This window comes from Staurois parvus, unplaced genomic scaffold, assembly GCF_062004578.1.
Source record: "Staurois parvus isolate SC_StPar_1 unplaced genomic scaffold, SC_StPar_1.0 ptg000169l, whole genome shotgun sequence".
Lineage (NCBI taxonomy): Eukaryota > Metazoa > Chordata > Amphibia > Anura > Ranidae > Staurois > Staurois parvus.
This window is the reverse complement of record NW_028317965.1, coordinates 177,053-193,787: the sequence shown is the minus strand read 5'-3', so window position 1 is coordinate 193,787 and position 16,735 is coordinate 177,053. Positions and strand designations below refer to the sequence as shown.

General features: G+C 42.2%; 1 protein-coding gene across 1 annotated transcript in view; it reads right to left on the bottom strand.

The window, feature by feature from the left end:
• The window catches only part of MSH2 (mutS homolog 2), a 191,566-nt gene that overhangs the window by 47,981 nt on the left and 126,850 nt on the right, over positions 1-16,735 (bottom strand). Inside the window, exon 11 of the mRNA XM_089676428.1 lies at positions 9,211-9,308. Within this exon, the coding sequence (XP_089532554.1) occupies positions 9,211-9,308 (98 nt within the window). The remainder of the gene's footprint in view (positions 1-9,210; positions 9,309-16,735) is intronic.

Here is a 16,735-nt window from a genome sequence, read left to right as displayed (position 1 = left end):
ACTGCCATGATGTTAGATTTTTCAAATGACCACAGTCTCCGCCTGGTCCCAGGCATTGATAAGCGATAGGTACTCCCACATGCAGGAACTTCATGAAAAAAACAAAACCAGCACTCAGACCTTCGTGCTAAACAGGGACACGGTGTCTGTCACTCACTGGGGTGCACCCCTCTAAAGATCGGAGAATCTTAATGCTAACAAAAAACAAAAAGAGGGGGCACACACTCCTCATGCATTACCGTGATAAAAAAGGAATATATTAGAAAACAGCAAATGCATACTCACAAACCAATAATGTTAAAAACAGATGCAAAGAACCAAAGTTAACGCGTTTCGGGAGTCGTACTCCCTTCCTCAGAGCTCTTATTCATTGAAGGACCCCCCTGCTATCTGGGACTGATGTGCTTTGTTCTTTGCATCTGTTTTTACCACATGCAGGGTGAATAGGCCCCACCCACATACTTAATATAACTAAAGGACTTTAAGAAATACATTCTGTGCTCAGCATCGTCCATCTTGTTTAGTTAAATATCAGTGACACATACACACCAGTATCATCTGACATCCTTTAAACCAGTGTTTCTCAACCTTTTTCAGTCAAGGCATTCTTTAAAATTATAGACAGTCCTGAGGCACCCTTTAAAAATATGGACAGTCTTGAGGCCCCCCATTCCAAAATGGGGTGCCTCAAGATTGTCCATAATTTTATAAGGGCACCCCATTCTAAAATGTGAAAAACTATTCTAATAGTTGTATATAATGCAGCAACATCCACACATGTAGGACCCCCAACGTTAGAAGTGATTTATTCTTCCAATGCAAATACACTTTTGCACACTGGTACTGACCAGGATGGCATGGTTTCTCTTCTCCCTCAGTTTTTCTCCATCACTGAGCTAAGCACTGATGGAGAGGGGCAGGGGAGGGTCAAACTAGGATGCTGTGCCGACAACCGACATCCTCCTTATCAACTGATGATGTCATTGGTTGTCAGGATGCCGGTGGCTAGAAGGTTGTAATAGTGCATAATGAAAACCTGTGGCTTTGTGTAACTAAAAGTCAGGCTTGTTCCACCCGCTGGCTGGTATGCAAGTTTTGAGCAATTTGTAGACATTTTGCCAAGGCACCCCTAAAGAAACTTCAAGGCACCCCAGGGTGCCCGGGCACCCTGGTTGAGAATGTCTGCTTTAAACCATCTTTACTCCAAGGTAAACAGAAGCAGTTGGATCTATGCTGGCTAATCAGCCACTTCGGAAGAACAATCATTCAAGGTGTCCTCTGCTACCCACTGACATAACTATCATCATATGTTGTTGCCAAAATCATTTAGACTACGCAAGTGTGAATGAGTAATAAGTATGATTGACACAAAAACAATCTCATCATTATACCGCTCTACACACTGCCTGCTCACCAACCCACCCCACACATTTGAACATGCATAAACTGCATTAATGAATTAAACACCAAACTATTCATATTCATTATGTTTGTTCTCCTGAAGGTCTGGTAGAGCGGCACTCTTGGGAGACGGAGCCCCAGGTCTGCACTGACATCATAATACACAGCTGGAAGGAGATCATTAGTGAAAAAGAACCCACAACTCAATCATTCATGGAGTCTCCAGCAGAGAAAACACAAACAGATATGCGGCAATTTCTGGCATGGATTAAGACATCGGAGACACAAAGCTAGTGGAAATTTAACCCAATTTAACACCTGCTGAAATTTCTATCATTACTTAAACACAGGAAAAATTACCCTCATAGCAATGTTAAAGCGGAATGAAACCTAAAAAAATAAAACCGGCTGATATGTTCCTTTTTTTTTATGACGAAGAGACCCTATTGGTTCCTTCTGTTATAACTGCTTCTCCCTGCCTGTCATCAGTAATGTATACTGATCTGTAAAGGCGCAGCTCTGCGTACATTCACAGACCACTCTGCCGCGATGTGATGCCTGTGCACATGCGTGAACGATGTCATCACATCCCGGCCATTAAAGTGGCCAAACAGTCCGAACTCAGAAGAAAGACCAGGAGAAGAAGGAAGCGTCTTTGAACAGCGGTAACGCAGACAGCACAGCACTGGAGGGGATCGTTTTACAGGTAAGTCTGTCATAACGTGCTAATATGCTGTGCATACAAGCACATTATCGCTAACAGCTTCTGGGGGCCCATTGAAAAAAAATAGTGTAGTAAATTTTGCTTTAAATTGGAAGTTTAATACTCTTATATTTTTCCCTTCCAAGCTGCTGTGGAGGGGAGGATAAAAATAAAAGAAAAAATATTCTCATAGACGAGTTGCAATCTCTGCAGGCTCCAAAAATGTGATAAACGCCCAATTTTATTACTTTAGAAGTGTGAGAGTATTTAATAAATTTCTGCAAAAGGATAAAAATTTGCTTTTACAGTTTGCTAACTCCTTTCCCAGTCCCTGGGAAATTCCCTGCCAGCTGCTGGCTTACTGGTCTCGATCATCCTGGTCATTTGCCAGGCCGAGATGATGTCAGTCCCAGCTTCGGCATTGCCAAAATTTCTGCAGTGAGCTACGCTTGATCGGACAGGCAGGTAAGTAGCTTTAATGCAGAGGAGACAAAGCATGTCTCTTCTGCATTAAAGCAGTAGCAAATATTAAAAAAACCAAAAAAAAACCTTCCCCCTGCAAGGTAAAGGCATAATGCATTAGAATGCATACTGGCACATTATGAAAGACTTACCTTGAAACAAAGCCCTCCAGTGGGGCGCTGTCACCGCTGCAGAGGTTTTCATCTGTTCCCGGTCTTCCTCACCGGCTTCACAGGCTGCATCTGCCTGAATGGGCGAGCCACAATGATGTCACTCCCACACAGGGCTGCTGTTAGAAACCACAGGGTCCCATACAGACAACCTGGCAGGCCCCTCCCCCACAAAAAAAAACAAAAACAGTTTACTAGGCTTCAGTTATGAACACTGAGAGATTGGTACTGATCACTCATTGTGTTTATTCAGGAATGGAAGGGGATGGTAAATGTGATATTTACCAGACCTTTCCCTCACTATCCATCCTGAACGATCCTATTGTGTGATTGCAGCTGCCAGTGGGAAGGAAAAGAGGGAAGCTGGCAGCACTGCTGGGGTGGGGGCACACAGGTGGGGCCTTGGAAGCAGGGGGAAACATATGGCTTACAGAAAGGGTGATGAGTGCAGCTGGGGGCAATTACTGTAACCGATCTCCTGTATGGTTCTCTCTACAGCAGCTGAAAGCCAGTGGGAGGCAGAAGAAGGCAGCTTTCAGCTGCTGCAGAGAAAGCCATAACAGGGGATCGGTTCTGGTAATTGCCCCCAGCCGCACTCATCACCCTCCCTGTGAGCCATGTTTCCCCCTGCTTCCAAGGCCTCACCTGTGTGCCCCCACCCACTCCGCCGTGCTGATCACCCTCCCTGCCCACATTAAATTCGCCCAGCTGCCTTGGCCCCCGTTGGCCTGGGCCCCATACAGGACGATGGTGGTACCCCCTTATCCACTGCCCTTCTCCCACGCATGCTACAGCACAGAGCTCCTAAGGAATGGCATGGGTATACTGTTCCTTCAGAGCGCATATGCTGGAGATGTCACCGGTTGCCAACCAAGCAAATATCTCCTAAACTGTGCACGCTTAGGAGATATTCATTTAACCTACAGATAAGTTTTATTATAAGCTTACCTGTAGGCAAAAATCAACTTCAGGAGTTTATTAGCACTTAAAAAATTCAGCCTGTTCCACTTAAAATCGACCTATAAACTATATTTTTGAACCACCGCATGCACAGTTCTCTAAAAACACTGTCAGATGTCTCGTAAATATGGTGCAGAATGTCATAGCAGAAAAGAAACAAGGAAACCTAAATGTACGCATACTAACACAGGCTGAGGGGTACAATAAGTTTAATTACAAAAAAATCACTCCTGTGAACATAAATTGTACACTTTACAATGGCAGAAATACTAGAATAGAAGTCGTATCACGAATTCGGCATTTACTGCTTTTAGCACACAAAGTATATCAATCATGAGAGCAGAGCTAGAGCCAAAACTTGTTTCAGTTTTGGGTAAAGTAGGAAGAACTCCCTGTCAGACTTCACTCTGTCCATGTTCTCATGCACTCCTTTGTTTCGTCTTTGGAACAAAAAGTTGTCAATAGCCAAGAGATTTAGAAGACTAATGGGCAAATGTAAAAACGGTATATATGATGCAGTCCATCATAAGCACTAACACAGCAGTTTTTGTTTTTTGAAGTCCCTCCTGTAACTGTTTTATTACTTTTTGATCCTGTTAGTAGATCCGTCATTTTTCCACACCCTTAAGCTGGGTGACAACGCTGTTTGTTCTGCAGTGGAATCGCACAGCGATGTAGTCACCCTGTGGATAGAGTGGTCCTGGACATACAAGGCATTTTAAATTATAACAGCAAAAAAAAAAAAAAAAAAAAAAGCTAGTTGAGGATATTGGGTAAGAAGCACCCAAAAAACTTAATCTGACTACACCGGGCATATATATATATATATATATACACATATATATATATATATATATATATATATATATACACTGTAGTACGTCTGGTCTTTCTGCCACTTTCCCCATTGCACTTGCAGGCATTTCACAAGTCTCAAATCAAAAGCCAAAAGTTCTGAGCAGTTACAGCAACCCTAGAAGCCTCTACCATCAAAAAACGAAATAAGACAGTGTTTATAAACACTGTTCAAAGAAAGAGTGACAAGCAACATTGTTGACACTTTTGTATCTACTCTGTTTCATTCATCTGCAGATCAATGGGATACGCTTCAATCTACCTACAGTCTGATGTCAGATAAAGCAACTTGATTTATTTTTTTTTTTAAATAAAATTTTTCTCTTCCTACCCCTTGGTTCATGCTAATCAGCCCCCCCTAATTAACGTCTATAACGGAAAAGACCCAGACTGCGCTTCCCCTTCCAAACACCAACAGACACCACAGCCGACCATACAAGACTAGACGACACCAGTCTTGAAGTAAACCAGGAGGTAGACTACTTTATTTGAACACAGATACAAAATATATACACTCAGTGGACAATCCCCCCTCCCTGCATATTGACATAGGGCGGGGCAATCTACATTTTTTAACAAGAGACACACAGGTATTCAAACTTCACACCAGCAGACAGTCCCATCAGGAGGGAGGGCTGCTGGAGACAACCCCCCACTAAGCTAATACACAAACACATACATCCCATAATAGTTTGCTCCCAATCCAGAAAGACAATAGAACAATGGAATGCAGCCACACAACATTAAATAATCAACAACCACCACCCCACCTATCTCCTAAACATGTCTACACAGTCTGAGACAAAGCCCACACAATATTAGGACAGATCGCCCTGCACCCCTAACAGGCACAGGCTGATTTATACATAAGAGGGATATGGGGAGCTGAGACAGGGGTCTCCCCACCTCTCCAAAGTGAGCTGGGTTCCATGGGCCCTCCACCCAAAGTGACTCCCATCACAACGTCTTCACTCATTCTCCATTTAAAGAGGATTATGGTTAACCCTTTTTTTGGCCATACGTCTCTTTGGTGTTACATATGTACAGTTACTATTGTACTCCTGTGACCCAGAGTCAGCTGATGGTGGGCTATTGCCGTCTATCAGCTGACAGAGCAGAGCCATACTCAGGAAGGATCCTGACAATAGTGTTGGGATCCACCTCACTTGCATGACTGACCGCTGGCTCCATCTTCAGCGTGCATCTGAGAGCTGGAGACAGCTGTACTGATCCCCTTCTCTGGTCTGGAGGAGCAAAGTGGATAGCTTTGACAGGCACTGTTCTGGGTTCCAAGCAAACTTGACTTCACTGACAACAGTGGTTTTTGCAGGCCAGTGATTCAGAAAGCACCGGGGTCAGATACAGCCAGGTAATTAGTATCTTTAGTAGGTGGACATTAGCATTATTTTTTTTAATATTTGGAAACAGACAATATGGAATCTAAAATTACTGAATTCCCAAAGATGCTACTGCCTGGCTGTTTTGATGATCAAAAGGCTTCAAATACTTTGAGTAGTTGGGATGGATGTAGTTTAGGAGGGATACAGGACCTAATTTGCTGAATGCTTGTTGCAGGACAGTGACTCAAAATACTGAGACCAAAGACTGACTGGTTCGTCTAGCTCCCTGGACTTAAGACATTTGAGGCTCAAAAGTGCGCAAGTGTAAAATTCCCACCACTGTCCTGCATCCAGGGAGCCACATGCAGCCGGCCATACAAGTGAACGGCTGAATGTAGTGATGACTTAATTAAGGCTCAGCTGCAACATTTCTATGCAGAAATCTACCGTCAAACACCATCTTCATGTCTTAACATATACTAGTCCTGGTGGGAATTTTGTCAGAATATTACCACCCTAAGGACTTCTGCAAGCTGGAGAAAACCAATCTAACAGATTCAGGGCCAGTTTATACTGTATGCGTTGCAGTTGCTTTTTTTCTGCATCCAAAACGCACAGAAAGTAGGTTATATGGTTGTCAATGTCATAGTTCACATCAGTACTTGAAGTTCCAGTGCAGTTCAGTTGCAGAAAAAAAAAAAAGTAGAACAGGCTGCAATTTTCCTGCACAGAACTGCACTGGAACACAGTAAAATGCATCAAAAACACACTGGAACGCACCAAAAACGCAATGGAATACACGTTCCTATCTAAATTGAAGGAAAAAAAAAAAGAGGGGAAAAAACGAACCGGAAAGCATCAAAAACATACCGGAGCATGTCAAAAACACGTAAAAACGCACATGCACAAACGCAACCGGAATGCATCTGGACTGCGTTTCTAGTTTGAACTGGCTGTCAAAGGAAATATTTTCTGCTGACTCTGGGGACAACCAAGGATTCCATCATTTTAGAGGAATTTCCTCACACTTCCTGTTGTGGCTAAGGGACAAAAATATGAAGTGAAATCTCCCCAATAGTACACAAATGAAAAAAAACCCAAAAAACTGACATGGGTTATAACCCTCTTTTATTCAAAATATGGGGGGGGGGGGGGGTTTGCCTCCAGTTCTACTTTAAGGCTAGGTTCACACCTATGCAGTTTGCGTTTGATCCGTTTCTGCAGTGCATTTTTGCCACTTTATATACAGTCATGGCCGAAATTGTTGGCACCCTTGATATTTTTCCTGAAAATCAAGTATTTCACACAAAAAAGGTATTGCATTAACACATGTTTTGCTATACACATGTTTATTCCCTTTGTATGTATTGGAACAAATATAAAACAGAGGCAGAAAAGCAAATATGACATAATGTCACACAAAACCCCAAAAATGGGCTGGACAAAAGTATTGGCACCCTTAACTTAATATTTGGTTGCACACCCTTTGGAAAACATAACTGAAATCAGTCGCTTCCTATAACCATCAATAAGCTTCTGACACCTCTCACCCGGAATTTTGGACCACTCTTCCTTTGCAAACAGCTCCAGGTCTCTCTTATTGGAAGGACACCTTTTCCCAACAGCAATTTTAAGATCTCTCCACAGGTGTTCAATGGGATTTAGATCTGGGCTCATTGCTGGCCACTTCAGAACTCTCCAGCGCTTCTTTGCCATCCATTTCTGAGTGCTTTTTGACGTATGTTTGGGGTCATTGTCCTGCTGGAAGACCCAGGATCTTGGACGCAAACCCAGCTTTCTGACACTGGGCCCTACAGTGCGACCCAAAATCCTTTGGTAATCCTCAGATTTCATGATGCCTTGCACACAGTCAAGGCACCCAGTGCCAGAGGCAGCAAAACAACCCCAAAACATCATTGAACCTCCACCATATTTTACCGTAGGTACTGTGTTTTGTTCTTTGTAGGCCTCATTCCGTTTTCGGTAAACAGTAGAATGATGTGCTTTACCGAAAAGCTCTATCTTGGTCTCATCTGTCCACAAGACGTTTTCCCAGAAGGCTTTTGGCTTACTCAAGTACATTTTGGCAAACTGTAGTCTTGCTTTTTTATGTCTCTGTGTCAGCAGTGGGGTCCTCCTGGGTCTCCTGCCATAGCGTTTCATTTCATTTAAATGTCGACGGATAGTTCGCGCTGACACTGATGCTCCCTGAGCCTGCAGGACAGCTTGAATGTCTTTGGAACATGTTTGGGGCTGCTTATCCACCATCCGGACTATTCTGCGTTGCAATCTTTCATCAATTTTCCTCATCCGTCCACGACCAGGGAGATTAGCTACAGTGCCATGGGTTGCAAACTTCTTGATAATGTTGCGCACTGTGGACAAAGGCAAATCTAGTTCTCTGGAGATGGACTTGTAACCTTGAGATTGTTGATATTTTGCCACAATTTTGGTTCTCAGGTCCTCAGACAGTTCTCGTCTCCTCTTTCTGTTGTCCATGCTTAGTGTGGCACAGACAGACACACAATGCAAAGGTTAAGTGAACGTCTCTCCTTTTTATCTGCTTTCAGGTGTGATTTCTATATTGCCCACACCTGTTACTTGCCCCAGGTGAGTTTACAGGAGCATCACATGCTTGTAACATTCTTATTTATCCGCAGTTGTGAAAGGGTGCCAATACTTTTGTCCAGCCCATTTTTGGAGGTTTGTGTGACATTATGTCGAATTTGCTTTCTTTCCTCCCTTTTTTTGTTTTGTCCCAATACACACAAAGGGAATAAACATGTGTATAGCAAAACATGTGTTAATGCAATACGTTTCGTGAGAAATACATGATTTCCTGGAGAAATATCAAGGGTGCCAACAATTTCGGCCATGACTGTATGCAGATTTATAACACATAAAAAAAAAGCAGCAAAAACGCACTCCATGCTTTTCTGCAGCATTTCCATTGAAGTCTATAAAACCAAAAACGCAACTCTTTGCATATAAAAAAGTCCCTGACCCTTTCCAAAAAACGCAGCGGGTGAAACGCAGAGCTGTGAATGTGTCCCATTGGAAATCATGTTAAATGGACTGTAGTGCGTTTCTAAAAAACGCAGCGGAAAATGCTTAGGTGTGAACCTAGGGTAAGGCTGGACAGCTTTTAGCAGCAAAGTAAAAAAAGTCCCTTTTTTATTGTCAATGGATAACTAAATTTCCTAGCTATGAGAACGGTTAGACTGACTCCTAAATATTGAATTACATTTTGGCCCTCAGGCCTGTTTTCTGAACGTGGTCCCTTCAGTGCATATGACCTTCACAGCTGTCCTGTACTCACCAGCAGAGATGTTGATGATTTCTTTCACAATGGCGTTCTGAGCCTCTTCATACTCCTCTCTGTACCTCATGTATTCCTCGTTATATGAACTCAACTTACTGCAAGAAACAAGAACAAACTCCATTACTGCCACACACTCTGCTACAGTATATACAGTACCTTGAAAAAGTATTCATACCCCTTGAAATGTTCCACATTTTGTCATGTTACAACCAAAAGCGTAAATGTATTTTATTGGGATTTGATGTGATAGACCAACACAAAGTGGCACATAATTGTGAAGTGGAAGGAAAATGAGAAATGGTTTTCAACTTTTATAAATAAATCTGTGAAAAGTGTGGCGGCATTTGTATTCAGCCCCCCGGAGTCAATACTTTCTAGATCCACCTTTCACTGCAATTCCAGCTGCAAGTCTTTTTGGGGATGTCTCTACCAGCTTTGCACATCTAGAGAGGGACATTTTTGCCCATTCTTCTTTGCAAAATAGTTCCAGTTCTGTCAGATTGGATGGAGAGATTCTGTGAACAGTAATTTTCAAGTCTTGCCACAGATTCCATTGTAGCTCTGGCTGGATGTTTCGGGTTGTTGTCCTGCTGGAAGGTGAACCTCCGTCCCAGTCTCAAGTCTTTTGCAGACTCTAGCAGGTTTTCTTTTAAGATTGCCCTGTATTTGGCTCCATCCATCTTCCCATAAACTCTGACCAGCTTCCCTGTCCCTGCTAAAGAAAAGCATCCCAACATGATGCTGCCATCACCATGCTTCATGGTGGGGATGGTGCGTTCAGGGTGATGTTAGTGTTAGTTTTCCCCCCACACATAGCGTTTTGCTTTTAGGCCAAAAAGTTCCAATTTGGTCTTATCTGACCAAAGCACCTTCTCCCACATGGCTTCTCACAAACTGCAAACAAGACTTCTTATGACTTTTTCAACAATGGCTTTCTTCTTGCCATTCTTCCATAAAGGCCAGATTTGTGGAGTGCGCAACGAATATTTGTCCTGTGGACAGATTCTCTCACCTGAGCTGTGGATCTCTGCAGCTTCTCCATAGTTTCCATGGGCTTCTTCTCTGATTAATGCTCTCCTTGCCTGGGCCTGTCAGTTTAGGTGGACAGCCATGTCTTGGTAGGTTTGCAGTTGTGCCATACTCTTTCTATTTTTGGATGATGGATTGAACAGTGCTCCGTGAGATGTTCAAAGCTTGTGATTTTTTTTTTTTTTAATAACCCAACCCCTTTTTAAACTTATCCACAACTTCATCCCTGACCTGTTTGGTGTGTTCCTTGGTCTCCATGATGCAGTTTGTTCACTAATGACTAACAAACCTCTGAGGGCTTCACAGAACAGCTGTATTTACACTGAGATTAAATTATACACAGGTTGACTATTTCCTAATTAGGTGGCTTCTGAAGGCAATTTGTTCCAATAGATTTTAGTTAGGGGTATCAGAGTAAAGGAAACTGAATACAAATGAACGCCACACTTTTCAGATATTTATTTGCAAAAAAGTTTTGAAAACCATTCTTAATTTTCCTTCCACTTCACAATTATGTGCCACTTTGTGTTGGTCTATCACATAAAATCCCAATAAAATACATTTACGTTTTTTGGTTGTAACATGACAAAATGTGGAAAATTTCAAGCGACATGAATACTTTTTCAAGGCACGGTTTAAAATATCAAAAACTGAAAGTTAGTTAAAAAAAAAGGACAGTTTATAAGGGGATTCAGAAGATAACCGAGACCATGTAGAAGCACTACGAATACCACCCCAGTAGCAGTTCATTACTCTTCGAATACAAGTACACATTAATGCCCCAAGACTGAACGGTGCTGGATTGGCAGTGTACACATGCACAAACAGTAGCGCAGACTCTGATGTTACCCCACAATGCAATTAAGCGAGCATATACCAAATTTTTTCAGTTGAATACACACATGCATTGTAGCCACGCTCCATAGAAACACACAGCAGGACTTAGCCACCGCCCCTCCCACTTCCTCTTCACCGCACTTGATTGACAGCAGCAAGAGCCAAAGGCTCCTGCTGCTCTTCGAGTCCGTGTGCGAAGAGGAAACAAGGGAAGAAGAGATGCAGCCATGCACAGCGCTGATCTCTTCTCCCCTCTCTTCACACAGGGAAAGGGGAGCACCGGGAACTTAAATATATTTTTTATCTTACTGCAAGTAATGCATTAAGGTAAAAAATATTTTTAGGTTTAGTATCACTTTAAATATAAAGTTTGGCATGCATTAACTTTTGAGGTACAAGGTCCCATAGTTTGTGAAATCAAGGTTCATTACTTGCAGCAGGGAAAAGTCGGGTCTCCAGGCTGGCGGGGATGTCTATCGGGACAGGATGTAAAGAAATATTAATCATTTGGCATGTAAGACAACTCCATTATATGTATTTCAGTTTTGTATTCAGCCATGTGCCTGGAGTGCAAGTTTAAAGCCTGAGGAATACTGTCTACATACAAGAGGCATGTGTGTTCTTACTTGAAACCTGGTCTCTTTTTGTGTATTTCATCCATTATGAGCAGTAATCCAGCATGAAGCAACTCCTGCATTGCCTCTGTGCAGAGGTTTCGTGTAATACAGACCAGTCACTGCTGCTCCCTCTCCTTGTCCAGGATTGACTGGTCTCATCTCCGCCCCCTTGTCATGTTCTGTAGTGGGCGGACTTGCTGGGCCCCTCCCACAGCTCTGCCCAAGCTATGTTCAGCACATTGTTGGTGTCACTGCTACTTGTACAAGGTAAAATCTGAGTTTGCAAAACCATTTGGTGCCCAAAACAGATTTTTTTTTATTAGGAATGCACCGAAATTTCGGTGGCTGAAACATTTCGCCGAAAACATCCCTTTCGGTCGCCGACCAAAATGAAAAAAATCACCAATATAGGTGCCGAAAAAACGCCACCTCCTGCCACCAGCCGCTGCTCAGTAGTTCAGCCTTACCTGAGAAACTGTCAGGCATAGAGATGAGTGAAGGAAAGATGGCCGCCACACATCTCTATGCCCTTAGAGGACCGGAGCGATGTCACTTCCTGTACGGCCATTTTTTTTTTTTTTAAAGCACTAGATCAATGCTTTTTTTTTTTTGATCCAATGCTTTACATTGCATAGGAGAAATAAAGAGGACATGTCACTAATAATTTCTATCACAAGGGATGCATGCATTTCTTGTGATAATAAAAGTGATTAAAATTTTTTTTTAAAGGAACAGTCAAAAAAAAAAAAAAAAAAATAAAAAACATTAAATACTTTTTTTTTAAAAAGGTTTAAAGTGCCCCCCTCCTCGCACATAGTGGTGAACGCATACGTAGGCCATGCCCACATATGTAAATGGTGTTCAAACCAAGCATGTGAGGTATCACCACGAACGTCAGAGCAAGAGCAAAAATTCTCGTAGTAGACCAACTCTAACTTTACACTGCTAACCTGTAGAAATTTTGAAAGCATCACCCATGGAGATTTTTAAGTACCGCAGTTTCACGCCATTCCACGACCGTGCGCAATTTTAAAGCGTGACATGTTGGGTATCTATTTACTCGCCCTAACAGCCTTTCATATTTTACAAAAAATTGGGGTATATATTGTTTTTTGTAACCCCTTGACCCAATCGCACGCAAATATACGGCCTCTCGGTATTTGGGCCTTGACGCCGAGCGGCCGCATGTTTGCGTGCAATTAAAAAATACATGTGCTGAGAGCGCATGCCCTGTGCACTCCCAGCACATATGTCCGCTACTCCTGGAAAGATCCTGATCTCCACTTTCAATTGGGACCTTTTCCGATCATGTGACCGCCGTGACGGCGAGTCACATGACCCTAAAACCCTGCCCCGCCTCTGGGCTTCTGAAACTCTTAAAGGGCCGGGAGGCACCCGCGCCAAGAGGTTAATCAAAGTGTATTTTTTTTTCCAAAAAATATATATTCATTTTTAAAAACTGCGCATTTCGGTTTCGGTTTCCGGCCAAGTGCATTTTGAATTTTTGTTTTCGGCACCAGATATTTAATTTCGGTGCACCGCTATTTTTTATAATTTACGGCTATTAAGGCAGATCTTTAAAAGCTGGAGTTCATCTTTAAATCTGATACAATAACGCAACCAAGAGCGATGTCTTTCTCAGACACGGGAAGCTGGTGATCTGTTCTGTGTGTGACAAAAAGAATCCCACCGACCTGAACAACAGCTGGGACAAATGCATTTAGTCAGATTTTCCTCGGGGAAGCAGACATTTGTTTCATTTTAATAATTCACAGAGTGCTGTCATCACTCCATTCTATTGTGTAGTTGCTAGAACACCATCTCGTTATGTTCCATGGACATATTGTGTAAATAACGATCAAGATAACACTGGAAGGTTTCGATGGCGCACAGAGCACCTGGCAGCTGAACAAAGCGGCTATGCTCCGAGCAGGTGGCCAAGTGTCTCCTGGGAATAATAACACTAGCCGGGGTTCACGCTCATTTGGGCTGAAATAACGTCCTGAAAGATATACTAATCAGTCGTTTCCACATTGTATAACTCTCGGCGCTGATTTAACCGTCAGCAGACCTGGATATTTCGTCTTATCAGTAAATCATCATTCGCTCGGTGACTAATGCCAATATCCCCACAATAGAGTCGCTCAATGCTACACTTGCAGTCATTGGGAAAGAACTGCCAGCTGTCTATACAAAATCAACATCTTTCCAAAGAAATAAATCTTTCAGAAATAAGTCATTTGCTGCAGAAAGCCAGCATCATTTTGTTACAGTGCAATAAAGCAGTCAGATAAATGAATGGCTAGGTTTACGATGATATTGAGAAATGTCAGAGACTGACATTCGTCTTTAGCCTCTTCCATTTTCTAACAATTGCTCCAACAGTTGATCTATTTTCACCAAGCTGCTTGGCAATTGCCCCGTAGCCCTTTCCAGCCTTGTGGAGGTCCACAATTTTGTCTCTGGTGTCTTTTGACAGCTCTTTGGTCTTGCCCATGGTAGTAGTTGGCGTCTGACTGACTGTGGGGTGGACAGGTGTCTTTAAAGAGATCAGACAGGTGTTACTAAGTTAGATGAATGAGTGAAGTAGAGGTGGACTTTTTAAAGGCAGAGTAACAGGTCTTTGAGAGCCAGAATTCTTGCTGTTTCTTAGGTGTTCAAATACTTATGTTCAGCAGTGCAAGACAAATAAATTCTTTACAAATCATACAACGTGATTTCCTGAATTTTTTTAAAAAAAATGTGTCTCTCAGAGTGGGAATCCCCTACAATGTGAATTTCAGACCCCTCCATGATTTCTAAGTGGGAGAACTTGCAAAATCGCAGGGTGCTCAAATACTTCTGTTCCTCACTGTATGGGCTCATGCACACGGGTGTATTGTTTTATATGAAGGACCCGGCTGGCAGCAAGACCTGGTGTTAAAGTTATGTACAACTATGAACCCAATGTGTAGTCATGGACTTTGTGTGGACATTTAGAAGAGAAACTGAGTACTGTAAAAGCAATTTTATTATGTACCATTAAAAAATCTATTACACATCATTAAAAATTACTCTGCACATGGGGTTCACAACATGCCAAGATTCCAAGATTCCGATTACAATTCACATGTGGACACGTTTTGGGAATCCTCCTTCTGGAGTACATGTGACAGATTCAGTACCCACGCCTAATATTTTAATTTTTTTTAACCACTTGCCCTCCAGAGGATTTACCCCCCTTCCTGACCAGACCATTTTTTGTGTTACGGCGCTGCATTACTTCAACAGATGATTGTGCAGTCAAGCAAGGCTGCGCCCAATTGAAATTTATGCCCTTTTTTTCCCCCACGAATTGAGCTTTCTTTTGGTGGTATTTGATCGTCTGTGCATTTTTTTGCATAATAAAAGATAAAAAAGAATTTTGAGAAAAAAAAAAAAAAAAACAGTATTTTGACTTTTTGCTATTAAACATGTCCAGTAAAAAAATTTTAAAAAATCAAATTTGGGCAAATATTTAGGCCAAAATGTATTCTGCTACGTCTTTGCTAAAAACAAAATCCCAATACGTGTAAATTAATTGGTTTATGTGAAAGTTATAACGTTTACAAATGCCGGTATAGATATTGGAATTTGTTTAATTTATTTTTTTTAGTGGGACTGCGGCGGACATTCTGACACTGGGGGCAACTGACTTGATGTCACTGACATCCCCAATACAGTGATTAGTGCTTAAAAAAAAAATAAATAAAAAAGCACTAACACTGTACTAATGGCACTGGGCGATCAAAGGGTTAACTGTGTGCAGGGAGCCATCCAAAGCAGTGTGCCCGAGCTGACAGGGAGAACTGTTCGTAAAACAAAACAGTCCTCCTCCCCATCGGAGATCCTCGCTAATCAGCGGATGCCGGCGAGTAATCACTGGCCAGGACCTGGTGATTGATAGCTGTGGCCGTGGAAGGCGGTGCGGGTAGGGCGTGCGCCCCCTACCCAGAAATGCAAAATCACATATATATATACACACATGTGATTTTGCGCACCCGTGCCACCCTGTAGCAGTACTTCTGCTATAGGGCAGTCGGGAAGCGGTTAAAGAGCTTTATTGCCATATGCACAAATATAAACAGTATAACAGATCTGTAAACACAATTTCCGGTACAAAATCTTAAAGAAACTATACAAATAAGAACAAAAGCAAGTCCTCAAATATTATCCAGTTCTACCAAGACATTGCACAATGTAACACAACCAAATGTCTAGTCACATGTTTTCTGCAACGTCATACTGTAAATATAGTAATAAAGATACCATAAGTACATATAAGTTTCATTATTTTGAGTGCAGCAATGAAAGGTTGATGCATAATAAGAGGGATAAGAAAAAAAAGAAAAAAAAAAAACAAGAAAACTCAAACAATAAGAGAAAAAGAAAAGGAATACAGAAAGAGAACAGATTTGAAACCAAAGTGTGTGGAGTAAACTCCTACTTTTCCTCTACATTTCAATGTACTAGCATCAATATGATATTACGTATCAGTGCATCAAATCACCTATGGCAACAGTGGACAAATGGTCCATGTATCATACTCCATGTACTCAATGCAACAATTATACCATTCCAGGGCTGTCTTCCACCGTATCTAAGGATTCTATCCATCTAGAACCAAATTTGCCGAATGTTCTTTTTGGACATCCTCTGGCGTCACACTCCTGATCTTTAACAGAGTAATATCAATCAGTAGGGTAGATTGGAATTCACAGCATGTGCATGTTGCACTTAGAGGTGCAAATGAGTAGACCAAGGTGGAAACACTACCTCTCAGGTGGGAGATGCAGGTATATTCAGTAATCTTAAAACAGAATGACCAAATTCCCAATGGGGAACAAAACCAAACCAATGTAAGTAAGTCACCATAAAGACATCATGGTAGTCAAGGCCAAGGGCATATTTACCACAAGGCATTTGCCTAGGGCGGCATTTTTCAGGGGGGCAGCACCAGCTCCCTGGAAGAAGTGACGGCAGAAGGGACACCTGCGGCTTGGGGACCAAATGGGATCTGA